The 21124-nt window shown below is 44.3% G+C and overlaps 1 protein-coding gene and 1 long non-coding RNA gene across 4 annotated transcripts in view; both read right to left on the reverse strand.

The window, feature by feature from the left end:
• LOC143525556 (NACHT, LRR and PYD domains-containing protein 3-like) overlaps window positions 1-20710 on the reverse strand; it is a 106216-nt gene extending 85506 nt beyond the window's left edge. For 2 of the 3 annotated variants that reach the window (XM_077019677.1, XM_077019637.1), the window contains exons 1-5: window positions 20602-20691; window positions 19628-19735; window positions 19285-19509; window positions 9239-9287; window positions 8331-8535 (exon numbers count right to left, since the gene is read on the reverse strand). In XM_077019677.1, coding sequence (XP_076875792.1) covers window positions 8331-8535; window positions 9239-9287; window positions 19285-19509; window positions 19628-19677 — 529 coding nt within the window. In that variant the 5' untranslated portion in view covers window positions 19678-19735; window positions 20602-20691. Of the gene's footprint in view, window positions 1-8330; window positions 8536-9238; window positions 9288-19284; window positions 19510-19627; window positions 19781-20601 lie in introns of all 3 variants that reach the window. The other variant, XM_077019646.1, reaches the window with a different exon arrangement.
• Window positions 10969-11493, reverse strand: LOC143525901 (uncharacterized). The gene is made up of 3 exons (XR_013133758.1): window positions 11354-11493; window positions 11195-11281; window positions 10969-11109 (listed from the first exon to the last, which is right to left on the reverse strand). It is a non-coding gene; the product is annotated as an uncharacterized LOC143525901 (long non-coding RNA).
• Window positions 20711-21124: the final 414 nt, after the last annotated feature.

Consider the following 21124-nt stretch of genomic DNA (forward strand, 5'->3'; position numbering starts at 1 on the left):
ATAAACTGACTTACATACTCTGACTAAATAAGAATTAATTTGGTTCAATTAGTCTACACATTGAGCCATTCTTAATTTCCACTTTGGACAATAAATGACAATGCACAGACAGGCATGAATGTGAGGTCACATAAGCACACATGAGAATGATTACATTCGATGAGTAACATACAAACTAATACACAGATATGCATATGCCTAATATAGCACATTACATGTTGATTCTTGGTTATATATATATGAATCTAAATTAATATTACATCGGAATACAAGTGTATTGATATGTCTAAAATAATGCAGCACAGGAGTATGTGAGTACACAAGTCTCCATGACTAACACATGAGCATGCATGTCCAAACAGCAGAACACAAAGAAATATATGCATGCCTGCATTCATTATACAATTTAAGACTACAAGAACAGGTTTATCTAACTACTGATACACAAAGTAATACATGGAGATGCATCAATGTGGGGTGTTTATACAATAACAGGTATTGTAATAAAATCACTTAATACTGAATACATGAAAGATCATAAGTGGTGTCTTTATATCAACCACATGTCGCAGTGTTCACATTTAGAGGCACATGATCCTGTGGTCCTTTGTTCTTAAGGGCTGGAAAGTTGAATACTGGCCTTAAGAATAATTGCCCTTTCCTTGGTTGGAATGTTGTCGAGTTTGGTCTTTTTAGACTCAGTTTGCCGATCTAGGTCCAGTAGTCTACGTCCCAATTTCATTTACAGTTCGGATTTGGAGATCTCTGAAATATTTGTGTCTTCAGTTCTAGATTTTACACAAGACTTCCAATGGGTTTAAACTGTGGGCAATCAGAAAAGGTTGGAATTTAGAGTCTTATTGCTCTTCCCGACTGTGGTTTTTGTGTTAATCCGTGTCACCTGTGGCTCGTCTCGTCATCACGTGGGGTTTATGTGGTTTGTCTATTTAATGTGCGTTCGCGCAGTGTCCTGTGCTTATCGTGGTTTGTGTCATACACGTTTCTGTGTATTTGTGTGTTTTTGTGTGCGCTGACTGTGCTACTTTATCACTGTCAATAAACGTGACTGTGCTCTACGCAAGGATCTGTGCCTCATCCTTCGCCCTGCACCTCGTGTCACAGAACGACGAGCTGAACAAAGAATGCCAGGCTACGCCACCCGACCGAAGAAAGGCAAGAGACCCAGCAAGCGACACCATGCCTCCTCCCCTGCCCAGCACCGCGGAGCCCAAGTACACCCCGAGGAGATGCAGCAGGACCCTTTGTGTCAAATAATGCTGCTTCGGGCTTGGGAAGCTGAGACAGAGGACATGGCGGATTATTTCCGCCAGACCGCGGTGCGGATGTGGAGGGAGCGACACTCCTCTCCCACCAGAGACCTCTCACCCCTGAGGGTAGGCTCCCTCAAACTCTGCTCCACGGAGAAGACCCCTGAGAGCGAGTTTGAGGGGGAGGAATCAGAGGGCGAGGAGGAAGAGGAAGGTGAGAACTATCCCCCCTCTGTGTGCTCCGCCCCCACCATAGACTACAGTGAAGGTGCGGAGGAAGAAGAGGAAGAGGAAGATCAGGCTCCCTCGGTTTGTTCCGCCCCCACCATAGACTACAGTGAGGGTGCAGGGGAAGAAGAGGACGATTATCCCCCTTCCGTATGCTCCGCTCCCACCGAGTATTATGGTGAGGGCGAGGAGGAAAACTGTCCACCGTCCATATGCTCCGCTCCCACCGAGTATTACGGTGAAGGCGAGGAAGAAGAGCGTCCACCGTCCATGTGCTCGGGTACACAGACAGCGATCTTCTTACCGAGGTGGGGAGCTCGCTCTACTCGGGGTGCTCATTCAAGACTGTGAGGGGGAGGAGGTAGCCCGAGGAGGGCGTATCCCCCGAGCACTCCGAGGGAGGTGCCATGGACTACTCCAGGGGTGTCAGCCCGGAGGAGCCCATGAGCTGGAGCCTGGGCAGTGAGGAAGAACAGGAGATGGAGACCACTCCCGCTGTCAGGTCCAGAGAGGAAGAGTGCAGTTCCCCTGAGAGAGAGAGAACGAGTCGGCCCCCCGAGGGCTTCTACAGAAGCCGGTAGCGTGCCCACCGGGATGGCTGCAAAAGCGTCCACGCGCCGCACCCGGTGGAGGGTTTGCGGCGAGGGCGGGGAAAGGATCGCCTACCACAGCGCCGGCAGCTCCCAGAGTGCCTGCAGCTCCCGGGTTCACCCCGCTGGCCGCTCTCCTACTGGCGTGCAGCCTGGCGCCATTCACATGTGTGTCTGTCCCGGTGTTTGTATGTATTCCTGTATGTCTGCCAAACCCCCTTTTCCCTTTCGTACCTCTGTGTGTCAATGTCCCTGTCTGTGTGTTTGTGAATGTACCAGTGTGTTTGTCTAACGTGTTTTCCCCGGTCTTCCCAGGGAGGGTGTTCTAAGCTGTTCGTGGCGGACTCTCCACCGAGGGCGGTCATCTCCCAGACGCAGGGCTGAGCATGTCGGATCCGCCCATCGATCCCATCCGCCTGTTGGCACCCCGGGACGGGTAGTGCCCTTGGTGGGGGTGTCTGTCACGTTACGGTCCCCGAACCCTCCGTTTTGGGCGTGTGTTTACGTTGTCTACGTCTGCTCGTCTGCGTTGGTGTATCTCAGTGTGTGCGGTTACGTTTTGTGTTAATCTGTGTCACCTGTGGCTAGTCTCGTCATCACGTAGGGTTTATGTGGTTTGTCTATTTAATGTGTGTTCGCGCAGTGTCCTGTGCTCGTCGTCGTTTGCGTCATACACGTTTCTGTGTATTTGTGTGTTTTTGTGTGCGCTGACTGCGCTACGTTATCACTGTCAATAAACGTGACTGTGCTCTACGCAAGGATCTGTGCCTCGTCCTTCGCCCTGCACCACACGTCACAGGTCCCAGTGTCCTAAGGTAATTATTCCTATGCTGAATAGGAATCCTTTGGTTTCTTCACGCTAAAGAATAAACAATGTATTTGTAGCAGGCGTACGTGTTGTACGATTTTCACTAGGCAAACCAGACACCGACTGTAACTGAAAATGTAAACGTGAAAAAAGCTATTGGCTAACAGAGCCAAATATAAAAAGCAGTTAGTTTGATGAGGTTTAACGTGAATGACTTCAACTATATATATATATATATAATTATTCTTGTATGTGTATACTATATATATATATATATATATATATATATATATATATATATATATATATATATATATATATATATTAGGGGTGGGACGCAATTAAAAAAATTTATCGAATTAATTACATGCTTTGTAATTAATTAATTCAAATTAATCGCATTTTAATCACATTTTAATATTTAACATGAGAAATATTAATTTAATTTTGAATGATGAATGAATCAATGAACATAAGCATAAACTTCAACATCTTGTTTATTTTTCCACCAGTCTTCTACATAGACCAATAGATGAGTGCAGAAAACAGAGCAAACAGTTTTCAGAACACTGGAAATTCTGACCAAAAATGTTTATTTTGGGAGCTTTGCTCATGATATTGGAAGAATAAGAAGAACTGAAGTAAATTAGATGTTATACCATTTTAGATGGTAGACTTTTTCTTTAATTTCCCAGGCCTCTGCCACAGGCATCTCCATAGTGCCTAGAAGTGGTCTTCTGCATGCTCAAAGCAAATGACTGGATCTTTCATTCATCATCTATAATATGAGCTGTCACACCAAGATAATTCTTGTTGCTAACAGAGGTCCAGTGATCCCCAGTCAGAGCCACATTTGTGGCGCTCTTCACAATAACCTGTTTTACTTCCCTTTCCTCATCATACAGCTGCTGGATTTTCTTACACATTGTCTTTCTGGACGGCAGTTTGTAACTTGCATCAGTTGACGCAGCAGTGCTGTCGCCCACAGAGAGCGGTCTACAGTCCACAGCAATACGCCAGTGAATTGGTCAATTTGTCTGACGTGGACTTTGACAGTTTGTTTCCTAATTTGAACGTTACGGACAACTCTGTAAATAATGTGATGCGTAAAGTATTGTAATGATCCTTAACTGTTTCTTTAAGTTAAGTAGTGTGTGCAAGTGGAAAAGTGCACGAGGAGCGAGAGTGAGAGAGAGAGAGGATTCGGTTATTTTTCTTGAGTGAGTTCGCTTGTATTAATGTTGAAATAATGTTGCAAAAGTTTAATCCAGTCTTGATTAAGTTTAATCAGTCTTAATGGTCCAATGAAGGTAATTTAAAAACCAGGACATTTCCTCACTTAAAAAAACCCCGGGACGCCCGGGACAGGATGTGAAATACGGACGTTTGTTCACCATAACGTACTAGGAATACATTTAGCAGCTAAGTGATCATCACTGACCTGCGCATTAGCCCCAACATGTTTTGCATTGAGGTGGTAACGAAGGGTGGAAGTGTTCCTGTGATAAGCGAACTCCTTCCTACATAAAGTGCAAATAACACTATTTTTGTTTTTACTTCCATCTGGAACTTTCTTATATTTAAATTTCCCATCCACCAGCGTAGCCTCTTCAGTCATATCCATCATGCTCATCTTATGCCTGGAACTCGTGCACTGAGAAACATTCCATGGTGAAAAAGTGTCTCATGCTTTAAAATGCGTTAATTTTTTTAGTTCGTTAATTTCCCTGTAATTAATTAATTGAAATTAACGCGTTAAAGTCCCACCACTCATATATATATAAAGCTCAAGCTTGCTAGATTTTCTAATTAGCAATCCAGGTAAAATTAGTGGAATCAACACAATCCAGGAAGCCTGAACAAAATCCTGGTGAGGACTTTTAATCGCGTCACCTGGAATTGACAGCCCTTTTGCCAGAATTAAAGACTACGAAACACAACGCAGACTGTTTGGTGATTGTGGTAGCACGACAGACATCCACCGGTTACATATATAATCACCAAACAGTCTGCGTTGTGTTTCGTAGTCTTTAATTCTGGCAAAAGTACAATCCAGTCTTTAATGCTGGATAGGTCCTCCTTCTGCTCTCTCCTCCACATACAATGCAGAATTACAATGGACCCACAAAGGGGATAAGCAGGACTAAACTACATGCAACTATAACAATAAAACATTGACTCTTCATTAACGAACTGTACAGACACATACAACAGCAATATGACCGCTATACTCTGCTACCTTAGCATAGCCCACACATTACAGAATTATACATGTCTACATACAAAATCATGCATACTTGGCAAAAGAACAATCCAACCTTTAATGCTGGATAGGTGCTCCTGCCTCTTCTCTGCTCTTTCCTGCCTCTTCTCTGCTCTCTCATATAAAAAGGGATAAAAATAATAACTCACTCCGCTGCTTTAGCGGACAGACACGCTGTGTAATGTTAGCTATCTGTATAGAACTGTAACTAAACAAATTAGTCACTGAGAAAATAATAAGTAATAAAGCAGCTAATAAAGAATTCAAGAATTTATTCAAGGGCCCCGCGATGTGTCTGTGTTAACTAAACTGAAGGATTATGATGGATTTGGTATAGAGTAAATTATAACACCTACCTCCACATACAATGCAGAATTACAATGGAGGAGGTAAAGTGAGGGGAGGAGACTTTAAAGCAGAGCGAAAGGGCAGGGCTTCCCAACATAACTGGCCAGCACATATAAAGGTTGAATTAAAAGGAGAATTTTGTGTGATTATAACTTTATTACAATGTTACATTCACCCCCCAAGAATTACACAAACATTCTAACCCAACACGAGCCCACTTGTCAAGTGTCCAAAATAAAAATACAAAATCCATACCCACGGTGACTGGCATGCTTGTTAACTTAGTAGCTACCTAATCAAAGGTTACGGACATACAGAGAGTGATCAGGTCTCCAACATCCCATAGACATTCAAGGTGCCTTTTACACCCATTCAACATCTGACTATACATGAGGCAAAATCAAAACAGCTCATCACCTCACACCCATATGACACATGACTATACACAGGGCTCGGAATGAAAAACAAACACTGTAAATGGAAAACATTCACTCACTTAGTTAATCTAGACCTGAACAAACCAGACACGGGTGTATTGTCCTTAAGAGCAGATTCTAACTGAACCATCGATTCTATAAATCTACGAACTGGCTTCAAAACTCTCCCAACCTTAGAAGTTAGACGAAATTGACTACCCCAGGAACAATCTATTATGTGGGAATTTCCAGGACTCGGACTGGACAAGGGGAAAGTGCCATGAGGGAGCTCCTCAAAATCAGTGACTGTACTTGAATCATCCTGAGTACTTCATACTTCAATCAAACTTGAGTCCTGATGTTCAGCCACATCCCCAGGCAAGTCAACAGCTCTGTCTGGCTCTGTAAAGTGCTCCCCAACCCATGAGGAAGTCCGGTCGTCATTTTCACTGTCAACTGTAGACATGACGAGTGGCGAGAACTGAATCACAATCGCGGTCTGAATTATCTTCACTCAGGGATAGACTGTCCACACCATCGCCAACAGTGGATACTCCACACTGCGGGTTGTCCAAGGGTAGGGAGTTGACCGGTAGGAGGAGATTCCTATGCAACATCCGTGCATTCCCGTCCCTATCTTGAACTTTGTAGATATGAAGTGATGGCTTAGAAGACACAACTGTGTAGATACGCGACTCCCATTTGTCAGCGAGTTTGCGCTTCCCTTTGCACCCTCTGTTGGCCACAAGAACTTGGTCACTGACTGAGAGAGAAAGACCTTTGACTTTTTTGTTATATTGTTGAGCCTGATGTGTCTGTTCTACAACTGAATTTCTTTGTGCTACCAGCATGGCTGACTGAAGATCTCTCACCAGTGATTTAACATACGCATGGTAGTCACAGACCCTCTCATCCAGGAGTACATTTTTAAACATCAGGTCAACAGGGAGCCTCGGCACTCTGCCAAACATTAGGTAAAAAGGTGCAAAGCCTGTGTTCTCATGTACAGTACAAGTGTACACAAAAGTCAGCGTCTGAATAATTTGTGGCCACTTCTGCTTTGATTGCAGGGGTAAGGATCTCAGCATGTTGCCCAGTGTCCTATTGAACCTCTCTGTGCCTCCATTCCCCATCGCAGACATCCCAAGTCTCCCGGAAGCTGCGGGAGTCTCCCGCATTTCGGTAGTGTCTCCCTGACACCCGCGAGTCAAATATAATCTCCCGGAATTCAAAACGAATGACCCACACAAACGCGCACACAGGTGACAGACTTTTTTTTTTCAATAATCGCGAGTGGGAAGGAGAGAGAGGGGGTTCTGATTGGCCTGTTCTCTGCTCAACAACTTACTTACCACCCCCCCCCCCCCCCCCCCCCCCCGCTCAACAACTTTTACTCGCCACCCCCCCCCCCCCCCCTCAAAAACTTAACCTCCGGGGGGGTGGGGGGGGGGGGGGGTAACCATCCCTGAAATCAACTTTTGCAACTTGGGATGCCTGCCATCGGGTGGTATGGTGAAGTCCTGGACTTCGCGACACCAGCCAACTCGAGAAGCTCTGCGATCAGTTCACTTTCAAAATTTGCACCCTGGTCTGAATGGATACAGACACACATGTATACACGGTCTATGCTTCAAGTACGTTTCGTTCAATTCGCTAAACTACGAACTAGCTAGCATAATTTGTTAACCTGAGAGGATTTAAAGTTAACATCTGGCTAGCTAGTCAAATATCTAACTAAGCTATTTACCAAAAGAACTGCAAAGAACTTGACCCTAATGGTCTGTTACTGCAGAACAAGACATTGAGGTGTGGTATAAACGTTTTACAAAATAAACAAAGGTAAAAGGTTTTAATACTGCTGTCGAGAGATTGGATAGAGTTTTGCGGTTGAGCGTGTTCACGTTTGAGCGTCTGGTATTAGATGTCAATCAATGCAGCTATTAACTGTCAATCACCTTATCTCCACACCCCTTTAAGTAACACTTAATAACGTCTATAAAATCTGTTTATCGTAGAGAAAAACACCAGGAGAGATACTAACACAATGGGGTCTTATAGAATTGACAAAATATAATTGCTCAAAAAACTTATTTTACGTGTAATAAAAATTCAAAGTTTCTCGTCCAGCCCGTTCACTTACATGGGAATGGGCGGGGTTAGAAGTTGTACGTCAGCCAGCCACTAGAGGGCAGCTGACACATGGAGGCTTCACTTTTCACTCGTGTCGTCCTGTCCACTTATATATATACGGTCTCTGGTCTGCACCTGAGCAGACTACACTGAAGGGAGGTCAACTGAGGACACACCAACACTGATTTAAGATCCTCATTGTGAACTGAGATTCACCAACAGTGTCCTCCCTCTGAAGTAACAAAGTGATGTTATGATGTCATGACCCAGAGCTCTTACTGGTCTGTAGTGTGGTAGCGAGGTCTGTCTGGTTCATGTTCCTCAGGACGTGCAGTGTGATCTTCATCGCCCCCTCTCTGACACTGCTCTGATCCTCCTCATCCTCCACCTGTCTCTCAGTGCATGCTGGGTAATCTGGACTCAGTAGATTCTTGAATCTCTTCAGCTCATTTTTCACCAGAGAGATGATTTTGTGCTCCAGCTCCTGAATAAACAGTATCAGTAAAACTACAGTGTTACAGACAGATGATTATAACACAGGATAATCCATGAAACATGAGAGAGGACTGAACTGAGAGGGACTGGGTGGTCCTGTGGACATTATAGTTTATTACAAAAGTTTATGTACAAACGTCTAATATATATATATATATATATATATATATATATATATATATATATAATATTATAATATAATAAATATAAAGTTTCAATTGTAGGTAGTTTTATAAAGTTTTATAAATGATCTGTGATGTAAACACTAATGATAAGACCCATCTCCCACTCACACAATAAACACAATCCACATACACAGAATACAACCACAGAGCTCAAGCAAGACATAATACAATATCTCCCAATACAAGAACCACCACAGAACAAGAGAATCAACAGAGCTTAAATAGGACAGACTATCAAGAGAAGGGACAGAGATTAAATAGGACAGACTAACAAGAGAAGTCAACTGTGAAGAGGTGGGACTGATAATCACAGGGCAGAGTTACAGAATGGAAGGACGGACAGACAGGCATGAAAAACGCATTGGAAGTATAAACAGAGAAAGGTTGGGCAGGGCTAGAGGGACCAAACAGACAGATTGACCGGAGAAGGTGGACCTCAGCATGACACTAAACACACACTCACACACACACACACACACACACACACACACACACACAAATACACACCTTGAATACTGACTCCAGTTTGTCAATCTTTACAGGTTTCTTTTGGGCACTGTGGTCAAACAGAACAACAACTTTAATGGAAAATCTACATTTTATAGACTTGAATACATGTTACATTCGTGAACACATTACATTCATAAATACATGTTACATTCATGCTACTTATATTGTAGTTTACTCTTTTGACACTAGAGGGCACAATTCATAATCCTCCTTCTACCCCGTTCATGACCACAGCACCACTTTATATATATATATATATACCCTGATAGCAGATGACTCCAGCAAATCCGCATTACGGTCACCTCCGTTTTTCGAATTTGGCCCGGATGCAATACAGTATTGTCTTATAATAGCCGAGTCTGTTACGGATCTGTCTGCACAACGGCAAATCAGATCTGGTCTGTATATTTGGGCCAGAAGTGGACCTAACCTAACACTGCTACATATGTGGAGGAAAAAAATCAGTGATGAATCACAGCCAAATCACACAAATGTTTCCCTTCGCTCAAAAATATAGAGAAAAATAATAAAATAAATAAAATAAATTTATAAATAAATAAATAAATAAATAAATAAATCAAGTTATAAAGCCTTTTTCTGTGGGCCTTTTTTGCTAAAAAATATACATAACAATAGATGTTACAGTAATTATGTGCAATTGAGTTATTTTTATTACAAACATATAAATCGATCAAATAGTTCCGGTGTTACACCGAATTCTGCGACCGTCGAATTTTGTGACCGCAGAGGGCGCTATTTCGCAGTTTCAGTTAGTTTCAGTTCACAGGCACGAGCGCTTTACGAATGCTGCGTAAGCTACGCCGACGCGCTTTCTTTTCTCGTTTTGCTGCTGTCCACGAGCCAAAATATGAGAGATGCGTGTATTTACATTTTATGTCGTCAGTTAACAAGAATGTTTCATTACAACATTTTTACACGTGACGACAGGAGTAAAGTCAGCCAATACATACGCCTGTGTCAGGAACAGCACATGATCTCCGTGTGATGCGTTTCACCTGCCGCTCATCGCCCCTCCCCTTTCGCACTATTTAAGCTTCCTCCTCTATCTTCCGGGTTGCGAAGTATTGTTGGCATGCCATCTACCAAGCGTTATCTCCTGATTGCTCTCCTGTGTTTTGACCTCTGCTCTCGTTCCAGACCTCGTCCCCAGCCTAGCTCTCTTGTACCTCCAGCCATCTGTCTACCCGGCGTGAACTCGGACCGTCCTGACCACGACAACCGCACTCACACACTGCACATTCCCCACGGAGTTATTCACCTGAGCGAGTACTCCGTATTCATCCAAGAAATAAAAACATCAGTACTCCGCATTTGGATCCGTGTCTCCCTGGTTGAAACATTACATAATACTTCGCCATTTTCAATGGATCCAGCGGACGTACCTGCACTCCTGGCCCAACAAGAGAACACCATCGCCGCACTCCAGGAAGACGTCCGACGACTCACGGAGACTATGCAAGCTCAAGCCGCTCAGCTGCAGACGGCCCAACAACAGGTGGCACAACACCAGGCGATAAAGCAGCAGGTATTCCAACAGCAGGCTTCTCAACACCAGGCTGCTGCCGCCGTCGCTCCTCCGGGCTTTCCTCCTTGTATTCCCGTTGCAGTGCCGGAGCGGTACGACGGTTCTCCAGAGCGGTGTCAGAACTTTCTCATGCAATGTTCCATGTATTTCGATTATCACCCAGTCCAGTTCCAAACGGAGAAACAAAAGATCCACTTCGTCCTGACGCACCTTACCGGGGAGGCTGGTGTCTGGGGTACTGCCCTGTGGAATAGTAAAGACCCGGCACTCGAATCCGAAGCTCAGTTCTCCATGTTATTCAAGTCTGTGTTTGATCACCCAGCTGCAGGAAGAGACGTGGGCACTATGTTATGTGAGATACACCAAGGACAACGCAGTGCAGCCGATTACGCACGAGAATTCCGTACCTTGGCTGCCGGTAGCGGATGGAGCGAACCCGCCTTGACGACAGTGTTCCGTAGAGGGCTAAGACAAGACCTTCAGGTAGAGCTCGCCTGCCGAGGTGAAGGAAAATCACTGTCGGAGTTCATCCAAACGGCTGTCAATGTAGACAAGCTGCTGCTCACCCGCCGTCTGACATCGGGGAGAGGTCCTGCCTTCGCTGCTTCGAGTCGTCCGAATCAACCGACGTCTGATACTACGCGTGAAAGTGCAGAACTCATGCAACTGGGCAGAACACCCCTGTCCCTACACAAGAGGTCTCGGTGTCTGCGAGAGGGCTTGTGCATGTACTGCGGTGAGAGAGGTCACTTCCGCGATCGCTGCCCTGTTCGCCCTACTCGCGCTGGGGAAGATACCACGAACAAACGAGTAAGCAACCCAGTGTTTTGTTTGAACCGTAAGAACCAGCTTAACTTGCCTGTACAGGTCACGTGGGGAGGCATATCCACTCACCTTTCTGCACTGTTAGACTCGGGGGCTGCAGGAAACATCATTGATGTTGCCCTGGCGCACCGGTTGCACATCCCCACGACATCTGTCAGTCCTCCGTTGCGTGTTAATGCCCTAAACGGCCAGCCTATTGGTGAAGGGCTTATCACTCAGTGTACTGTACCTGTTGTACTCCAGGTGGGGCTGTTCCATACCGAACATATCCAGTTCTTTCTCCTGCCGTCACCCCGCAATCCGGTAGTTCTCGGGTTTCCTTGGCTGTCGTTACACGACCCCACTATTTCCTGGAAAGCTAGAGAAATCACGAAATGGGGTTCTCACTGTCTTGGGGGTTGTATGCACTTACCTCTCCGATCCACGTCTGTAGAAAGTCCCGACTCTCCTCTCGAAACCGCCTATCCCATACAATACCAGGAGTATGCCGACGTCTTTAGAAAGGACAATGTCAGTCATCTGCCACCACATAGACCATAGGATTGTGTGATTGAGCTGCTGCCCGGGTCTCCTCTTCCGCGTCGTGCTAAGCCTTACCCTTTGTCCCGTCCTGAGGATGCAGCTATGGAACAGTACGTCGACGAGGCCCTCCAGAAAGGTTTCATTCGTCCGTCCACATCACCCGTAGCGGCGGGGTTCTTCTTTATAGAGAAGAAAGGGGGGGGACTGCGTCCTTGTATAGACTATCGTGCCCTCAACGCCGTCACGTCCAAGTTCGTTTACCCCCTTCCGTTCATCTCCGCTTCACAGGAGCGTCTTAGAGGAGCATGCGTCTTTACGAAGTTGGACTTGCGAAGTGCTTACAATCTCGTTCGTATTCGAGAGGGGGACGAGTGGAAAACTGCTTTCGTCACTGCTCGAGGTCATTATGAGTATCTAGTAATGCCGTATGGATTAGCTAACAGCCCCTCAGTCTTCCAGGCGTTTATGGACGAGATATTCCGGGACATGATAGGACAGTACGTCATCTTTTACATAGATGACATTCTTATATATTCCTCATCAGAGGCCGACCACGTCCGGCACGTCTCCGCTGTACTAGCCCGCCTACGGCAGCATCACCTCTACGCAAAAGCTGAGAAATGCGAGTTTCACCGGACTTCCGTAGAATTCCTGGGATGTACTCTGTCTCCGGGGGGAATCTCCATGAATATGAACAAAGCGTCTGCAGTCGCGCTGTGGCCAGTGCCTCAAACGAGGAAGGAACTCCAGCGATTCCTGGGATTCGCAAACTTTTACCGTCGCTTTATCAGGGACTTTGGTTCCGTGGCTGCTCCGCTGACGAATCTCCTACGGGGCGGGCAGCGTCTGCGCCTTGACTGGACGACTGAGGCTGACCGGGCGTTTTCGTTACTCAAGAGAGCATTCTCCTCTGCACCCATCCTTCACCTCCCTGACCCCCATGTTCCCTTCGTGGTCGAAGTCGACGCCTCTGAGGTGGGAGTGGGAGCGGTTCTCTCCCAGCGTCAAGGAAACCCCCCTAAATTGGTCCCTTGTGCGTTTTACTCTAGAAAATTGCCAGCAGAGCAAAATTATGATGTAGGCAACCGTGAACTCCTGGCGGTGAAACTCGCCTTAGAACAGTGGAGACACTGGTTGGAGGGGGCGGAACATCCTTTTATTGTTTACACCGACCACAAAAATTTGGAGTACTTAAAGGAGGCCAGGCGACTTAACCCTCGCCAAGCCAGATGGGCGTTGTTCTTCTCCCGGTTCCGTTTTTCTGTCTCCTATAGACCCGGCTCAAAGAACACAAAAGCCGATGCCCTCTCCCGCATCCACGATAAAGACCCCGTAGAAAAGGAACCGGAGTATATATTGCCGCGCACCTGTTTCTTAGCTGCCGTTCGGTGGAATTTGCTAGGCGAGATGGAAGAAGCACTACGCACAGATCCCAGTCCAGGCGATTGCCCGGTAGGAAAACAGTACGTCCCCGTGTCTATGAGAGGGCGACTTTTACAACTAGCTCACGATACGGCGGGTACAGGTCACCCGGGGATTACACGCACCATACATCTCATATCACGGCTCTATTGGTGGGCATCTCTGAAAGACGACGTTCGCGATTATATATTAGCTTGTAGCATCTGCGCGACGAGTCGCACTCCCCGAACTCCCCGAACTCTCCCTGTAGGAAAGTTGCTTTCACTTGCTATTCCTCGCCGACCCTGGTCCCATATCGCGATGGATTTCATCACCGATTTACCAAAGTCCGAGGGCAACACTGTCATTTTCGTTGTAGTCGATAGGTTCTCCAAGATGTGTCGCTTGATTCCTTTCCCCAAGTTACCCACTGCCATGGAAACCGCCCAGGCCGTTTTCACTTTCGTTTTCCGGGTCTTCGGGTTGCCCGAGGATATTGTTTCTGATAGGGGTGTCCAATTCACGTCACAATTGTGGAAACAATTCTGCAAATTGCTCGGGGTCACAGTTAGTCTCACCTCCGGCTACCATCCTCAGGCTAACGGGGAAGTGGAACGGGTAAATCAAGAGATAGGGAGGTTTTTGAGGCAATATTGCGTTTTCCAGGCTGGCTGGAGTAAATACCTACCTTGGGCGGAATATGCCCGGAACTCGCTAATGCATTCCTCCACCAAGATGACCCCCTTTCAATGTGTGTACGGGTATCAACCGGCCTTCTTCCCCTGGGACGAAAGTCCGTCAAACATTCCGGCGCTGGACAACTGGTTCGAGAACAGTGCGCGCACTTGAGAACGGGCCCATGTACACCTGCGACGCGCTCTTCACACCCGGAGACTCCACACAGACCGTCGCCAGTTACCCACACTGGTCTACCACCCGGGTCAGAGGGTGTGGCTGTCCACGCGAGACTTGAACCTGCGGCGACGATGCAAGAAACTCAGCCCTAAATACGTCGGTCCATTCAAGGTCCTGCGGCGAGTCAACGCCGTCTCGTATGAACTTCAACTGCCCCCTCAGTATCGCGTCCATCCGGTTTTCCATGTTTCTCTGCTTAAACCAGTGTTCTACAGTCCTATGTCTGCAGCGCCGTCTCTTGCCAAGCCACCTGAACCGCTGGAGCTCGACGGGCGCCCTGCTTACCTTATCCATGCCATTCTGGAGTCCCGTCGGCGTCGGGGTGGGCTTCAGTATCTTATCGAGTGGGAGGGCTACGGTCCCGAGGAGCGTGCATGGTTCTTCGTGCGGGATGTGTTGGACCCCCCTCTTCTCGCCGAATTCCACGCTGCTCATCCTCACTTCCCTGCTCCCAGGCGTCGTGGCCGGCCCCCATCTAACCGGTCTGTTGCGGCTGGAGCCGCTCGTCGGAGGGGGGGTACTGTCAGGAACAGCACATGATCTCCGTGTGATGCGTTTCACCTGCCGCTCATTGCCCCTCCCCTTTCGCACTATTTAAGCTTCCTCCTCTATCTTCCGGGTTGCGAAGTATTGTTGGCATGCCATCTACCAAGCGTTATCTCCTGATTGCTCTCCTGTGTTTTGACCTCTGCTCTCGTTCCAGACCTCGTCCCCAGCCTAGCCCTCTTGTACCTCCAGCCATCTGTCTACCCGGCGTGAACTCGGACCGTCCTGACCACGACAACCGCACTCACACACTGCACACACCCCACGGAGTTATTCACCTGAGCGAGTACTCCGTATTCATCCAAGAAATAAAAACATCAGTACTCCGCATCTGGATCCGTGTCTCCCTGGTTGAAACGTTACAGCCTGACAATAGCAAACTTTTCATAAGTAAGTTATGTAAGCTGCTGTCATTTGGACCTCATTCCGAATGGTAATTATACACTTCAATGCAATCAGCAATGACATTGAGAAGCTGGCTATTCGATGGTTTGACTCAGCATCAGACCGAGGTGGTGGTCGCAAGGCACATGCAGTTGCTGCCAGTCAAGCCCAGTCAAATGAAGTAATACAAGTAACTCAACATACAGTGTTGTTAAAAGTAAATGTATCTGTTAATGTTAGCTAATGTTAGATGTAATTTAATTGAATTAATTAATAATTGATTTTCATGATGCACATTTTTACTTTTTATATGTAGACATGGTCAGTACAGAGCTTTTGATATGTTCTGATATACTGTGTTATATGTTCATTTGTCTCTGTTATGAAGTTATACACACCTGGTTAAAGTAGATGTTTATCGCTTTTGTACATTTATACAAACTGAATTAACTGAATTCTGAACTACTGAATTAACTGTCCTGAAAAAGTAAAACAAAATGGAGTTTAGTTATGCCACATTTAAATAATATTTGTGTAATTTAACATATTGGGGGTGAGTGAATAAAGTTTAATAACATTTAAATGGAATCTTGTCTTTTTATGTTCATTTGTCTAAGTCAGAATGTGTATGCTAAGTGTATTTTGAGTGGTTGTTGGAAGGTAACAAACCCAATACATCTTAAAATGTAGCCTTTATTAGAAAATGTTTACAAGCAGGTATATAGACCTTGAACCAAATCTGTGATCATGTATGTTTTGCAGAGTATGTGGGGTGGAGCTGGGCCAGTGTCGTTCTAATAACTGGGTCATTCCAGGATTTTGGTACATTTCAGGGGTGGTAACTTCTGAAAATTTGATCTTCAATTTGATCATTTTAAATCATATATTTATAATCTACAGGTTATAAACTATCAAAAAGTTTGATTCGTCAAGCTCAGATATGGAAGCAGTTTTTTCTTTATTAGATTGATGTGCAGTAAATTGGTATGCAGTAACAGGGTTGCGACTAACAGGGTTGCAAATTTAGGCTAAGTTGTGGGTCTACCCCAGGAACAGATGCTCACTGTAAAATTTAGCTATGTATTCAAGATCAAGGACAAATATGGTTATATAAGTATATAAAGTAAATTTTGACTCTACTCAATATTAGTCTTACAATATGAGGAACAGGGTTGCATTCACTGAGTGACACAACTTGGACAAACATATTTGGAAAAAAACCTTGAAAATTGTTAGAGCACTTACCATTTTTCTTGCCATGTGGGCAGGAAATGTCCTTGTGATGCAAATTCCTTTGTGCCAGTACACAAATATTTTTAACCCTTTCTCTGCCAGATAAAATTCCTTATGGTAACAGGGCTGCGCGCATGTTGTGGGACACAACTTAATAGTGTAAAAACTGTGACATGCAATACAATGTAGACCAAAGAAGTAAAGGAGATGCATTTCAACAATATACAAGAGGAAGTAATTTATTTAGAGCTTATTTTAATTATTACATTTGGCAAAGGAATTGGTCACCCAATGTGTGGGACAAGAGAAAATGGCCATTTTTTGAGGTGGTTCAAAGGTATTCGGTCTTTTGAATAATATCTAAGGCGCTTATTTTTCCACCAAATTTTACAGTTTGTCTTATAACAAGTACAATGTTAAAAAAAATTGTCATTTAGATATTTTGGATATGTACATTTGAAATTTAAGTGGTGGGACAGGAAATGTACCAAAATCCTGGAATGACCCAACTATAATTGAGTCTGTGTTGAAAAAATCGATTTTCCGATTCAGAATCAATTCGCATATGATGATTTGATAATCGATTCATACATCCAAAGATCGATTTTTAGTGAACTTTTACCCCCGCCTCCTCACTGAATTCACACAGGCGTGCTCGGTCTAACTAACTGTAAAACAACATGGCGTCGGACCGTGCCGGTAACGACGATAGTCAAATCGGAAATCTAAAAACAGAAGGACAGTTTATCCAGTGTCAGTGACTATTTACAGTTAGTCCATGTCACTGACAGTTTACCCAGTGTTTTTACTGTTTTAAAAAGTTTAAAATGTTCTTGTAACGTTGGGCGCAAGGCGATGGATGAGACAGAATCCTTTGCACTTTCCAAATCGTTACGTTTATTACATTTACCTACGCGCAGACACCGCACATAAAACACGTTTACGTAGAACATGTGTGACTCATGTGACAAACCACATAAACCCCACGTGATTGTGAGACGGATTATCACGAGACGCACCCGCACCCACGGAGATCCACAGACGCAGACGAGTAGACGCAGACGACGTTAACACGCCCAAAAGGGAGGAGTCGGGGACCGTAACGTGACAGTTCTGTTCTTATATTCTCACTTTAAAGAAAAATACACGTTTACGTTTTATACTTTCAGTTTATTAGGTGTGAGCACTTTTAAAATAAAAATGCATTTGGTAGCAACAGCTTTTGGGTGAATTCTTAATTATTTCAATCATAATAATAATGCACTGGTTAGTGTACCAGTAGGAGTCCACTGTTGCATATATAAACACCTCAAAGATGTCCTCTGTTTATTGACCTGTTTATTACCTTTCTTGAAGGTAGATTTATGATTACCCTTTTCCAGCCATCAGTAACTATCAACTACCAGTAACTATTTGCTGATTAATATCGATATAATACTAGTTTTAACATGTTGCTTCTGTACACAGTCAGGAAACAGCTCAAATACATTTTTAATAACACTAAACCCCGAATTGGATCAAATCGGATTGAATCGATTAAATCGGATTAAATCGAAATAAATCGATTCTTAATCTTCAGAATCTGATCGATTCTTGGAATTTGAATCGATACCCAGCCCTAATATATATATATATATATATATATATATATATATATATATATATATATATATATATATATATATTAGTGCTGTCAATTCCAGGTGCCGCGATTAAAAGTCCTCACCAGGATTTTGCTCAAGCTTGCTAGATTTTCTAATTAGCAATCCAGGTAAAATTTGTGGAATCAACATAATCCAGGAAGTCTGAGCAAAATCCTGGTGAGGACTTTTAATCGCGGCACCTGGAATTGACAGCACTAATAAATATATATATATATAATCAGAACACAAGACATTTAATAGAAGTCATGATGATTGGACATAATGGTGGTAGAATCTAAAGCAGATATGTAAATAGAGTAGGAGGGGCAATGTGTATTTGATTAGAATATGTCATGGTAGGCCGGTCCGACTCCTCAGGGGATCCGCCCACTTCACAACACTCCACCTCCCGTTCACTCCATAGATCACAAGCCCCGCCTACTGATCAGTTCTCTTCATTCGTGCACCTGTCACTCATTTCCAGTCGCCCTCTTTATCTGTTAAAGACCAAGATTGAGTGACTCTCTTCAGAGTTCAGAGCGCTATCCGCTCCTCTGATCCCTTGAATTTAAACTGCATTTAACTGCTTTGAGTTGTGCTGTGTCTATGATGGAAATGGACATTAAAGTCGACCCAGCACCACCTCCTGTGTCTGCTGCATCTGTCACCCCATTACAGAATATACCGTATGAATAAACATTAGTGCTCCTCTGAGCCCTGGAGACTTTCATGTTGGGAGAGACTCAACTGTACACCAACGTTGATCTAAAATAAAGTGGGACCTGTTATTCACTTCCAGTGATCTTGGAATCTGCCTTCTTTATTTTATTATTACTCTGTTCCTTGTTTGTTTAAGGATAATTCAGTGGTACTGGCTTTAATGTGGGACTAAGGAATCACAAATATTTACTCCCTCCACACATACGCAAGAACTGAGGAGGGAGAGAGAGAGAGGAAAATGTGGAGAATGAAGACTTAAAAGACTTCTAGTCTGATTAAAGAATCTCTGTGTGTAATGTGTCACTCACTGTGGGTCAGGGGTCACAGGCCCACTACTGAAGGCAAGAGGCTGATGCATGGACCAGTCACTCTTCATAGACACACAGCTGGGTACTGGAGATAATTCACTCTTCATTAACACACAGCTGGGTAGTGGAGATGATTCACTCTTTATAGACACACAGCTGGGTACTGGATATGATTCACTCTTCATAGACACACAGCTGGATAGTGGAGATGCTGCTCTTTTCACCCTGATTAAGATGAGGAAAGTGTTGAGTAATTACATAACATAACATAAACATTATTATTTATCCTGAATATTCCCTCTTCCTGTTTCCTCAGATTAAGTGCTGATGTAAAGCTCCTCACTTTGGGTCAGAGGTTCCTCCTCCACTGCTGGAGTTATGAGTCTCCATCATGGAGTTGTTCCTCTTCACACACACACAGCTGGACACTGGAGATGCTGCTCTCTGCTCCCTGTCATCAGTTCATCATAAAGAGGAGGAGCAGGACACTGAAACACTGATTATAATGAACCTGATGTCACTGCAGTGTGACTCCACAACCAAACACAAGCCCAGTAACACTACAGGAAAAGGACATTTTAACAGATTTGTTCATTACATTTTCCTGTTTCTGTAACTGTTGTATACAGTGTTGTATATGTACTTGAATGCTTACTTGACTGACATGTTACACTATCACCATCTCTTGGTAACCGGTATCACTCTTTTTTAGCTAATGTTCCACTTAGATGTTCCAGTTCAGAACGAATAAAGTGTGATTTAAAGCCCAAGACATTCCTTTCAATGGGACAAAATCTGTCAATTCAGTGACTAAATGAGAAAAACATCAGCCAGGAAACGTTAGAGTCTTTACAGATTCAGCTGAAAAATCTTAAATTCGACATGTGTGACGACCTTCTCATTAATTCTGTTAAGAATTAAAATAAGACGCCATTTCCAGAGCGACAGAAGTTCAAATTTGGCGACAATACCAAGCTCGCTTCGTCACATGCAGTGCTGTGCGCAGTGCCCTAGTGCCTGTAAATTAAAATTTTAATGGTCCAATGAAGGTAATTTAAAAACCAGGACATTTCCTCACTTAAAAAAGAGGACAGGACGTGAAATATGGAAGTTTGGTCACCTTATTTAAACTCTACTGCTCTATTTAACCTCTGCTCTGTCGTCTGTTTTCAATTCGGCCATTTTGTCATCTTGCAGTAAGACTCACAGACCTTTTCGTATATTCAGACTGGTTTATGCCCCTTTATTGTTAGAACATTAAAACAATATTTTGTACATAATGTAACATTTATAATATTTCTCAGTGTTAATACTCACCATTGTATGTCACAGTCTTGTGTTTATAAGGTGATTCTTCTTGTCTACTTTCGGTTTAGTCTTGTCCCATCTGGCCTCGCCCATCTCAACTTTACCTGTTTTACCTGTTTGTAGTGTTTTGGTAAACAGCAGGGCTTAATTTGAGCCAGATCCTGTCTGAACATGATCCAGGAACTCTTTCATTTTGAAGGGTGTGTTCCGGGAACTGTCTGCCTCGATCCAGTAACTTTCAAGCCTATTAATTATAAGTTATGACGAAATCTGTCTGCGTTGAACCAATTAATTGAACAAATAATTCTATAAAAGACATTTTTTAAACACATGCTGTAAAAGGCACCCCCCCCCCCCCCTTGTGGCTACACTGGTCCTACATTCATGAAACTCATAGGATCAACATGAATTGGTCTCAACTATGTAACTCTAAAGGGTCATTCTACAGAAATGTCCACTTTTGGGTCCCTAGACGTTAAAGGGCTGTTGCATTTTAAAAGCCCTCAAATTTGGGGATTTATTTACATTTTAA

The sequence above is a fragment of the Brachyhypopomus gauderio genome, chromosome 1, assembly GCF_052324685.1.
Source record: "Brachyhypopomus gauderio isolate BG-103 chromosome 1, BGAUD_0.2, whole genome shotgun sequence".
NCBI classification, from domain to species: domain Eukaryota; kingdom Metazoa; phylum Chordata; class Actinopteri; order Gymnotiformes; family Hypopomidae; genus Brachyhypopomus; species Brachyhypopomus gauderio.